The sequence below is a fragment of the Hippoglossus stenolepis genome, chromosome 11 (genome assembly GCF_022539355.2).
Source record: "Hippoglossus stenolepis isolate QCI-W04-F060 chromosome 11, HSTE1.2, whole genome shotgun sequence".
Taxonomy (NCBI): Eukaryota; Metazoa; Chordata; class Actinopteri; order Pleuronectiformes; family Pleuronectidae; genus Hippoglossus; species Hippoglossus stenolepis.
In genome coordinates, this window is record NC_061493.1 from 12884234 (window position 1) to 12896667 (window position 12434).

Consider the following 12434-nt stretch of genomic DNA (forward strand, 5'->3'; position numbering starts at 1 on the left):
GTTTGCGTGAGTGTGCGTGCGTGTGTGTGTGCGTAGTTTGTTTTGGCAGGGTGACCGTATCCCTTAGGCATGACAATAACAGCACCCTGAGCGAAACAAGGAGGGACCGTGCAAAAGAATGACACATGGAGACAGGAGAAGAGTAAACAAATATCAGTCAGCCACCGAGATCACTGTGATCAGTGTCGTCTGAAAAGGTCAGGCCAACTAAGCTCAGAGCCCCAGCTGACAGATTCATTGTCACCAACTAGCCAAGGGGAACAAGTGGAGCGCAGAGAGACCCTTCCATTAACTGCCGCAGGTCATTAGGCACAAATAATTGCCTCAGAGTGCCAGTATTGTAAGATTGATTTCTCTTTCTTCCCCTCACACCTAAAGCATTGCAATTAACTCTTGATTTCATTTAGAATAAGAGATTTACAGTAGTAGTTGAGACTATTGCTCCGGTGCATGCTGCCAAAACACACCAATCATAATTCAAAATTTTGTATGTTGACATTTCACTGTAAAATTGCGATTTTTCTTATGAAAACAGCATCACGTCATGGTGCATGAAACTTGAGGTTGGGCTACTAGCAGTCACGTTAGACTGAGTTTGTGTTCAATCATCACAGCTGTTGTGCTGAAGGGACAAGTTCTAGTAGAAGTAAGGTGTAAGTGCGGCACAGGATGCACTTAAACTTATTCTTATTCTCTCACTCCTTGCATTTGTTTTAACTGCTCTTAATTATACTTTCTTGCTAGAGTAACAAAACAGTAACAGTCAAACTATAACTTGCCCGTGTCAATCAGTCCGCCAATGTAAAACTAAATGGTAGCTTAGCTGCAGGCCCTAAACATGGGCTCCGTTATGGGCTTAGCCTCTGCCCCCTGGATTCTTCTGCTTATGATACGAGGGCTCTCTTATCTCTTACACTTATTGTCAGTCTGTGTGTGTGTGTGTGTGTGTACATGTTTGTGCAGGGTTCGCATGTCCAGATGGACATTGTGAAATGAAAGACGTCACTATACTGATCAAACCTGATACAACCCCCCATCTGAGTCCTTGCATATGCTGTAATAATGGATGTTCTGATTCATTCCTGTTTACCGATTGAGGGGACAAACACTCACCATCGAAGATCTTGTACTGTCCATTGAGGGAGGTCTGTAAGGATCGTCCGGCCTCTTTGAGAAGTCCCTCCATCTCCCTGCGGCTCAGCGAGGCCAGGTTGTCCTCCATGTCACTGGTGCAGCAGGTGTAACCCTGGGGACAGATGCGCAGGTGCTCCCCTAGCAGGACACAAGGAGACAGAGAAAGCGTTAGAAACATTACACTTGCATCAACAGGTCCCGTCAACTCAGTCAGCACCCAAAAGAATTATAAAATGCTCCACTATGAACGTGAACAAGCCTCAAACTCCGCCTGTCTGCAGTCGTGGAGGAAAAGCTGCATGTGTTTGTCCGGCTGAGTACATGAGGACAGGATTAATGGTAAGATGAAGACAACTGTGCGGCGATGGGAGCAGGAGGACAGCATCAGCTCCCATTCAATTTTAATGAGAACTACTGACTAACATGTCTATGCATGCATTTGCAAATATACACACTCACACAGAAGAGAGACAGAGAGATACGGAAACTCTTAAAAAGCTGTGTGTGTCTGTGTGTGTGTGCCCGAACACACAGTAACAGAATTCAAACAAGGTTCATCAAAGTTTCTTACTACTGTCAAGCTGCAGCTGAAACCCGAACAAATTATTCCATCATTAAAATTCCATCAACCACATGAATGCAGCCAGGCTTCAGGTGAACTAATTTCATGAGGGGAACATTCAATTACATTCATATTAACACTCCTACCCGCTATAACTATTCCCCGAATGCGAGCATACACATTTAAACCTTTCTCTAAAAAATGGAGAACATTTGTTTTTCCAGACTTACAGGTTCAATTAAAGTGATAACAATGAAAATAGCATCTGTTATTGACAAGCCCAGAGTCTTTATTACACAAGCCAGCAGCCCCAGTGTTATTTGATACTGATGTACCACTGGTTGCACTTTGTGGTAAGCAGTGTTCACAGATAGAGTGCAGGTTGTAGTATTTCTACTCTGATTGTATTACCCCTTATATGAAGGAGGCACCAAACTGAATCTCAGTGAGTCCACCCTCCCACCCACAGGCCCTGCAGTGACAAGCATTAAGCACTAACTGGCTCTGTGTCATTCCCACCTCGTCGCCCATTCCTTTCTCCTGCTTGTCTTCCCTGCTTGAGGACTCTCTGAATTTCCCTCATGTGGCCTCGAGCAGTCTGAAGAGACTGGTATATTGTACAATATTGTACAGCACACAAAGACGGGGACCAATTCACACAGAGAACAGGAGTATTGTGTTATGATTCACAGAAGTATACATTGGAATATCAGATGTTTCAATGTCTGTGTATCGTCAAGAGAGAAATCTAGAGGGATTATACATAACTCTTATCTCAAATCAAGTAAGTACAGAGAGCTTTTATTCAAATGGGCTTGATTTTAGAAAAACAAAACAAGAGTAAATTAAGTTTCCCTTTTTCTTGTTACGGATTTTCACGTAACGGTTTTACTTTTCTTACTTTTCTCTAACTCGCTGTCTGGTCGTCCACTACGTGTCTCCCTGGTGTGTGTGTAAATCATTCACGAGCTCATCAGAATTCGCAGATTTCCTTGGCTGCATGGCATCACGTGAGATGATTGACAACCCATGTAATTGGTGTGTAAGTTTCCTAGACCACTAACCTGCTGCTGTAACGGCTAGAAAAGCTCTCAATGATTTATCAATTATATGTCTGGCTCTGAATAAGAAATCGTGTCTGTGTCTGCCCATTAGCAACCTCTGCCCCAGACCATTAATTATGACTTTTGTGTTTGTAATTTTCCTTTTGCTTTCGATCAGTATTTAAAAGGAAAAGTGTTGTTATAATTATAATAATTATAATAATTGTTAGTATTTGTATTTATTTATTTTTCTGGTCATTCCGTTTCCTGCCTCTTGTGCGACGGCAATGATTAATCCACAATTCTACAGTGACACATCCCAAGATGTCGTTGTTCTATCATTTGTTGATTGACTGAAGTCTAACAATAAGGCTAATGCTAAGTCTTAAGATAAGCAACACGTGTTATAATGCTTTATTGATATTACATAGCCTGAACAAAGGCATAACTGTTAACACAGATGAGCATTAATGATTTAATGTCCCTAGGTCTGTCATTAGCATGCACCAGGCCGAGTTTTCACCTGAAGCCAAGTCTGCAGGCACAGTGCTGCCGTCGATAAGATTGATCATTCATCGTCGATGCTACTGATTTCTGTGTGCACTGGCTCAACGATTACAAGGCGGCATTTCACCTTCATTTACTGTAGTTCTTACCTGAGTGAATCCGCCCCCCCCCCCTTCCTCCCACAATCCTGTCCGTGATCCGAGCTGTATTTCACAGTCAGCGTGACATGAATCCATGCACTTCACTGATTATGTGTCAACCAATTAAAGGGCAATTAAAGGCAATTTTTCTCTTTCAACACCAAGGTGTAGAAAAGGCTGCCCCGATGGGAGGAGAAGGTGACATTGAGCGTCCCGCCGCAGCCTTTCACTGGTTGTGATGTGGCTTACATCCCCTCAAAAGGGCATATGCACTGTTATATTTGTGTCGGTGAGAGGAGGATTCAATTAAATGAGAAAGTGAGGAGGTGAAGAAGAGAGCACAGGAAATAGAGGAAAAAGGAAGGGGGACTGTATTGAAAAAAGGGAGGAAGGAAATTGAAAGAGGAATAGTAGCACAGTACTATCGGGGGGGTCAGCTGTAATCTGTCAGCTTCTGGGACGGCTGTTTAAATGCGTGGACTGCTTTATATGTTTGTGCAGTGGCCAGTTCTTCCAGTGCAGTCTGCTTAAAAAACAAGAACACACGCGAAATACGCACGGAAAACCACACACAAAGCCAAACAGGCTCTTCGGGTCCATTTCAATATATGAAAAACAAGGTGATAATTTTTCACGTACACACACAACATCTGCAAACTGGACACACAAAGGCATCGGGTTTCAAACACATACTCAGTCCAAGACACACATCTGCTGTGCAGCAGGAAAGGTCACCTGCAGCAGAGCATTACGTTCCCAGCTGGTTGAAGCATGTGTATGTGTGCACGTACGTGTGAGTGTGTTCATGCACGTGTGCATAAGGCTGTGTGTGTCTATTTGCTGGAAAGCAACAGTAAGTCTCCTTCAATCAAAGTGTAGAGGTAATGTTCCATATCCTTACAACCAGACATGTCTCTCCTGCTTTTACACCTGCACTCAAAATCTCCCTCGATCTTTCTGTCTTCTTAGAAATATATATATATATATATATATATATATATATATATATATATATATATATATATATTCATATTGCACGTCCCTACTGCAACACAGCCGGGAGTTTTCAAACTTAAGTGCTCCAAAACTCCAGAATATGGTGGATGGCGTCAATGTAGCAACAGTGATGCATTTTTAAACTAAGACAAAGTCACGAGGATGTAAGCACATGCCTTGTCTACACTACTCCAGACATTCTTTTGAACAGATATTTTCTAGGGATGCATGATATTGGATTTTTGCCGATATCTTGTAACTTTTTGGCTGATTGCCGATACCGATGGATGCACATGTTTTCCAGCTAATTGCAGAGAACATGAAATCTCTCCTGTGGCGGGATTAATTTATTATTTATGCAAACTCGTGTCTTGATGTCCCAATGGCAGATGCAGATATAAAATGTCTGCTTTTAAAGATGTAAATATTCACCGGGCAAAATAAGAAGACCACTTTAACTTCACATGGAAAATATGCCATGATATACAATTTTAACATTTTTAAAGAAAACTGTAGAATTCATCCGACTTTAACAGACTTGGATGATGCTCTCCCTGAGGCAATCCTAACAATATGCACAACCAGGGCAAATTTGACCTCTTTGACAAGTTGCAAACAGAGTCAGTTAACATAAACTAAGTCCACAGGGATCATGTGAAAGTAAGTAAGTATTCAAAGTTGTATAAGTGTACAACAAGTGAAGCCAACTGAAAGAACATCAACATACATAGTGCAATCGCTTTAACACTGTTGAAAACATCAGCCTAAATTAGTAGTCGTCTGCTAGGGGCCCATTGTGGTGTTATACGATCATTAAAACTGTAAACTTCAAACTCGGCTCGATCTGTGCTGCACCAAGAGCTACAAAGACCTTTGTAACAGCCAGGTGAAAAAAAACAAACAAACAAAGGTGCACAAAATGTAAACAGCTTCAGTCCTTAGTGAAAACACAGCTCTCCTTTTCAGTCCAATGAATGAGGCTGAAAGACTCATTCGCCTTTATCCTGTTACTCAAGTATGAGAAGTAAACGAAAATGAGAATCTCTGCCTTTTCACAGTCGATGCGATTTCTCTTCCCGTCTGTGACGCGTGAGACAGCAGTGAACAGCCGTTCTCTGTCAGCACTTGTGCTCGGCGCACTGAGGTACTTGTCTGGTAAAGAGCAAGTAGCCTGGTTTGCTTTCCAGTTCTCCAAAGGGCTGGCACTCTGGTGTTGAAGGAGAGCAGCTTTTGTCCTCCTCGCAAGACTAAAGTCGAGCAGCCATTGCAAATAGCAAATTTGCTATTCGTTTCTGACACTTTAAAAAGCTTTAACACCGCAGACATGTGTATCCCTCTTTTACGCTTACGGACGTGATCACGTAAAAGCGCAGGGATGACGTGTGATGTAGCCTTTTAAAACAGACTCATCTTGTCTCATTCACAGCGTCATCTTATCGGCCTGTCATATCGGCAGAAATGTTCATTTCAGGCCGACGTCAATATGTTATACTAAAACCTTTGTCAGCCGATACCGATGGCGTGCCGGTATTATCCTGCATCCCTAATATTTTTTCCTCCATTTTAAAAAACGTCTTTGTCCACAAAGCCTTTGTTTTACGAAATATCTCTGTCCAGCTAAGTCCACAAACAATCATGCCTGGCCAGTAGGTGGATTCATAACATCAACAAACACTGTGGTCCTAGTAATATTGAGCAAGTCAGATGTGTGTGAACACTGGTAATGTGGAGCAGTGGTGCTAGATTTAGATGAAAATTACATCTAACAGTGCTAACCCCCCATAGAGAAACCACAATTACTGTTTTTGTTTCTGTCTCAAAGGTTCGTTTTGCTAAATATCTGCATTAGTGTGAGCTAGTGTGCTCCAACAGTAGCAGCAACTGGGCCACAAAGGAGCGGGCAGCTAATGCTTCTGCTTGACACGTCCAATGTTCTGTACTTAGACAACTAAACAACATGTTATTATTACATACTACAAGACCACTCCTCGCACGTTTGAGATTTACTCTCGCATTAACCAATTTCCAGCCGGCCCCTGTTATTTCCTGTCTCTATTGTTCCTGCAGTCTGAATAAACTTTGTGGAATGCACAAATAAATAAATAAAATATGCTCATAATAATATTGGGGTTCATGTCCTGCAAGAGAAGGTGAATTATAGTTTCAACTTTTTTGGTGCACATCTATGAAAGAAAACCCCCAATGAGATCTACTCAAAAATAAATAATCACAGTTGTTTTTTGTGCGTTAATCAACCACCAATCTACCGTCACGCCAATCAGCACAGAGGTAGCAACTTAATCCTCTGGCAATTTTATCGTCGCACAAACATAAACCACCCAGCCACCAAAACATTATAACAGTCCTTCATCACTTATTTCCCTTTTCTTTTCACACACACTGCTGCTAAATGGTGAGCAGTTCCCCAACTATTAGCTTATCACTGTTCACCAGGGAGGAAGCGTCCTATTAAATCGCCATCTGGATAAGGTTGTGACAGCCTTCTAGAGATGGTGGGAAACACACAGAGAGAGAGGAGAGGGCAACAGGAAATTAGGAAGGAAACCAAAAGCCAGAGTGTCTGTGTCATTTCTGTGGGAGAAGAAGTCCAAATTCTGCTCTTGTCCAATTAGGTCAACATCTCTGTGTGACTAGAATAGTTTTGTTACACTAAGGAAATGAAAAGAAAAAAAGAAACACTAGTCTCTAACAACATAATGCACAGACACTCTGGCAAGTTTTTATTCTATATTTGTTTCAACAATTCAGGAAGTTTACCTTACCCTTGAATTAAGAAGATGATCTCTAATTAGTATTAGAGTATATAGAAACAACTGAATGCAGTTTAAAGTCAAGATCTAAATAAGACCATTGAAATCTTCACATATTACAAATAATAATAATAAAAGGTTGGATCACTTCTCAGAAACAAGAGAAGAAAGACTTCTGGTTTTACTTTTTCACTCTGACCTTGCTGGCACTAAAGTATGCATACAGAGTAGGAATTTAGGAAAGATTAGACACGAACAGTTGGTAAATTTCCATATTTTTCATCCGAAACACATTTGACACTGACACTATTTCAAATAGTGACAGTCAGTGTGTCAGTAACTGTAGAACATGTGTAGGATATGCGTGTGTGTTTGCACACATGCTGTGGGATGTGAGAGATTAGCAGCCTAATGCAGTGGTTGGCGAGAGTGTGCATGTGTGTATGTGTCCACAGCTCGGAAGATTATTGCCAGTGCCAAGGAAAACTCGCATGGAACATCAGGAGTCACAAACATGTGCACACCCCCTCACACTTGAACAGTGGATTAGGGTTAAACAGATGAAAAACAACAGGGTTATTTGGCAGCAGAAGTTTACATGTCCAACTGTACACGCTAAAATCTCACACACCGGCCAAACAAACGCTCACGGCCTCTGTCTAACTGAAACCACCCTGAACGCCTGTTTGCTGACAGTCTGTCTACTTATTGTCCATTTTTCTTCTTCTTCTTTCTCACACACAGAACAGCCCACAGGACGACCCAGGCTTTGACCTGGACCAGGAGTAAGGAGCCGCTGGGCTGTAAACGAGTTTTATCCGGCCTAGGAGACAACTTATAAATATAAAAAAGCAACTCAGAAATACTTAGAATTCTCATGGCAGCAATTATTTATTTTACAGAGATAGAATAAAAAATGTAAAAGTAGACTAACATGTCCTTCAGGGTTCTCCCTTCCGGCTGTATGTCTGTAATGTCACAGTCAGGGGGAACAAACACGCTGCCGGTATGTCATCGCTGACAGGCTTCATGGTGACTATCAAGAAAAGAAAAGATCTAGAATGTGCTTTCAAAGACGAATGGAGGAAAAAGAAAAGCCAGTGTGCCTATAGTTTGCAGGACTGCGATCACAGTGATGAAAAAGGCAGATATCTGGTTTCCTTACAGTTGGAAAAATGCTAATCTGGACTTGCCCTGTAAAGACGTAACAAATACCACCCAACTACTCCTTTTTGTGCATGGGGTCACTGTCAAGTTTGAGGGAGGAATTATTGTCTTTAAAAACCATGTGAGACGAGTCCCTCCACTAAACTCAACCCAACATAATTTGTCGATTGAATAATCCTGATTTATTTCAATACATGTATATATTTCCTTTTTTATCTTTATGTTTCTATACTTAGAGATCTTTTTATTCATTTTTCCAAGTCCATGTTTTCACCCCTGTCTTTTTTTTGTTGGTTGGTTTGTTTATTTGTAAACAAGATAACACAAAAACGATGATTTTCACGAAACGTGGTGGAAGGAGGCAGTCTAGGACATGGAACAATCCATTAAATGTTGGTGCGGATTCCTATCAGAAGACAGATCCAGGATACTTTTTTCAAACATATCAGACATATAACTGCTAGGTAGGGCGTTTTTCTAAATTTGATATGATTTTTCCAGGGAATAATTTATGAATCTTGGTTAAAAAAAACTGATATCTATAAGTGTGTAAAATTTGGTGCAGCCTGATTGAATTGAAGGGGACTGTTGGCCCTTGGCGGTGGGGCGCTCTACTGAGTTCCTTTTTAGTTTTGTAATCAGTGCAATTGCATTGATGTTCTCGACAGCAGCATATTGATAACAAAGAGTCTTGATTGGCGCTATAGGCGATGGATTGATTGAGCAAGTTGTTTTGGCTAAAACCAGCTGCAAGTAGTATCATCATCACTACCCTCTGACATCAGACGCCTCGTCCAGCCATCACTTTAGAGTGGCTAGTGTGATATATGTTTAAATAATTAAGTATGGTCCTCGAAGGATGTTTTAAAAATTGAAATGGAAAATGGTTTCCCCACCTCTGCCCCAGATGCTCACAAGTCAGGTAATGAGAGCGCACGTAAGTAAGTCACGTATGAAGCCTTCTCGAGCCAGACGAGGTGCTGGCCACACAACGCCTTAATAACATATTACCACTGAGGCCTGCGGATCAGTCTGGCTGCTCGTTTCTTTCCAGCTACCTGCACTTCTGACTGCTACACATTAATACAGCATTAGAATCATGAAACATAACCTTCCATCACCACAGAAAACTGTGGGAAACTCTGCACTGACTCCAGGAGAGAGGAATGGCTAAAATGATAATGTAGGTAATGATGTGAGCAGTTGCAGCAGATTCCTGAGTTAGAGGTAAATGGCTCCGGCTGTGATTAACTCAATGGTCAGCTTGTGTTAACAAATGGGCCGGACAAAAACAGACTGAGGAGGGGAAACGGGGTGTAAGCAAAGGACAGGATGGGATGAGATGGAATGAACAAGATTAAATTTGATTGAATAGGATAAGACACGATATTGTGCTTTGCTCCTACATGGTCTGTGACCACCTACATGTGCAAAACAAGACCCTGCACTTTTAATTTGATCCTTCTCTATCCATTGCTGTGTGCTCATGTGGCTGCAACGTTTAGAAGATATTCACAGTCTCCTGTTGCCCAATAAAACACACTGTCTGTAGCTTTTTAATAACTTAGGATGAGAACTGAAAATAGGCCCAATTACACGCCTTTAAAAGTAAAAAGAAACAGATTCAACATGAGGCAGTTGGGAAATAACAGGATTATGGATCAAGTCCCTGTTTCTCTGATAGTTTATATCGTCTCCCATAGTAACAGATGTGAACCAGATGTTAGAACATTAGGCCAGAGGACAACAGCGATACTGTCATTGTTTACAGATCAAAATGGATTAAGGGAAAGCAATTTCTAATGTTACAAAAGAGAGGGAGAATGTGAGTGGGTGAGAGGTGAGGAGGACGATCTGAACTGAAACTTTATTTGGTACTTTATTTAAAGGCGTACAGTTAAGTGGAAGAAAATGCATAACATGACTATTTAGCCCACCAGCCTACGCCTGCGATATTTGCTCTGGGACGGACACAACCTGCGGGGCTCCAATCCTGTTGCAGCCCTCTAATGGGCGCTGTGATTTATACGGAACATGATGGATTACAACAGTTTTTGTAATTAAGTTGCTGTAGCCCTGAGAAACACGCTCGAGTGCCCGCTCTGATTAGACAGGCACAGAGTGACACGCATACACAAACGCACACAAACACATTTGCTCTTTGTCCTGCTCCTTCTCTCCCCCGACCGATTCTCTGTTGCTCTCTCCCATTCACACACCCACAGACAAACGAATCCCAGTGGTCCCAGTGACTAACCGGAGAGCGTGAGTGCCAGCTCAAATGGTGACGGCAGCCACTCAGTAGGTACAGTCACAGTGCTGTCAAATAACAAGGCTGCCAACTTGCCCGACCATGTCCTGGCTTTGTCCATCCCCACTCTGTGTGTGGACTGAAATTGCATTGGACTGACCTGGAATGTAGCAGAATGTAATTTGCTGAGCCCTGACAAGAATAACAAATCCAACAATATATTTTCCAGACAGTAGACACACACACACACACACACACACACACACACACTGTCCTAGTTACACTATGACCCACCCTTAAGTCATACCGGTTACAGACATGTCTTAACTTGAGCTTGTCTGAGCTGAATCTCTGCACAAAGAAGTCAGCGGAAAAACTTGTGAGGAATATTTACCCATAACGAGGACACACTGAATTATAGGCAATTGCAAAATGAGTGGAGTAACTACAGGGTACACAGAGCTGACCTAATTTCTGAGTCTGGAGGAATGTGTGTGTGTGTGTGTGTGTGTCAACAGTTAATTGATAGAACATTGACTATCACATGATGCAGCCGAAAGAAGTTTGACGTCCTCGTCGCCAAGTTCACACAACTCTGGTTAAACCAATCAGCACCAGGTGAATCTATTTCACAGTATAGCACAGTTTAGAATCGGTTTCCGTAACATTCCTCAGCCCTGAATTGGTAGCGAAGCATTTTACGTCATCGAGCAAGTTTGCCAAGGTGTTTGATGTCCAATAAATAAAATAAGAAGGATTAAAGGTCTAAAAAAGAAAGCGATCAACAGGCTTCTCGTCGTTGGAGAGGACTGAAAGGCAGAGAGAGAGACGCTGATGTCTCCTCGCTGCTCTTTGTCAGGTTGGCATTTGAAGGATTCTGGTGCAGTGCCAGTTTAAATGCTGTAACGGCTGATTGCCTGCTCTATAATCAGAACTTCACTTCAAACTACTTGCATGGCAAATATTAGTCTTCATTTATGATCCCACAGTGACAGGTCTGCTATGTTGGATGGTTACGTAGGGTTTATATCGATTATCTCATGTCTCTATTATGGTTTTCTAATTGATTTATTGATCCAAAACAACTTCACTGTCAATACTGAACTTCCTCAGTAATACACACCATATTTTAAGGTAATAGAATACATTTTTTTTAAAAATCGAAATACAGACGGATAAACAGGGATTCCTTTATTAGCTCCATCAAGGAGATTTCACCGATATCTGTTTGTTGGTTTATTCATTAGCAGGATTACGCAAAGACTACTAAACTGATTTCTACTTATTTTTATACATATTCCTAGACAATCATGTGTAGGCTTGATCGGCTTTGTTTGGCGATCTTACGAGAGCCACTCAAGTTAATAGTTGGATTATTGAGACTAGTTACAACAGGTTATGTTGCTTTTACATAACCTGAATAAAGGAATTACTGTTTTGTAACTCTATGAATGTCTCTGTATTCCTCAGTGTTTGTGTAACATACTCTTAACGTGGGAAATACATGTTTCCCACTGCAGGTTAAATGTGGGAACTTCATAGTCAAGACTTTCAAAATGTTACGAGGTCCCGAGTGAGCAAAACACCAGAGCAACATTTTTGGGAATAAACGCTCTGGATGACAACACTGACATGTAAAATTGCTACAATAAATAGCCCGTGTGAAAGGGGATAGACAGACAGGCAAAGGAAGACGTAGCTATTTGCCTTGAGCATTTTGTGTGTGTGTCTGTGAGTGAGATCGAGCTCATGTCTTGACTCCTACACACTTGCAAGCTCCCCTTTGCGGCAGGCCCTGTCTCCTGATGGTGAAAGAACAAACAAAGCAGCCAGTTCCCCTCTGCATCGCTGCTGCTCAGAGGT

At 41.7% G+C, this 12434-nt stretch overlaps 1 protein-coding gene across 2 annotated transcripts in view; it reads right to left on the reverse strand.

The window, feature by feature from the left end:
• The window catches only part of gpc1b (glypican 1b), a 72718-nt gene that overhangs the window by 30487 nt on the left and 29797 nt on the right, over positions 1-12434 (reverse strand). For both annotated transcript variants that reach the window (XM_035171249.2, XM_035171250.2), the window contains one exon: positions 1114-1272. In XM_035171249.2, coding sequence (XP_035027140.1) covers positions 1114-1272 — 159 coding nt within the window. The remainder of the gene's footprint in view (positions 1-1113; positions 1273-12434) is intronic.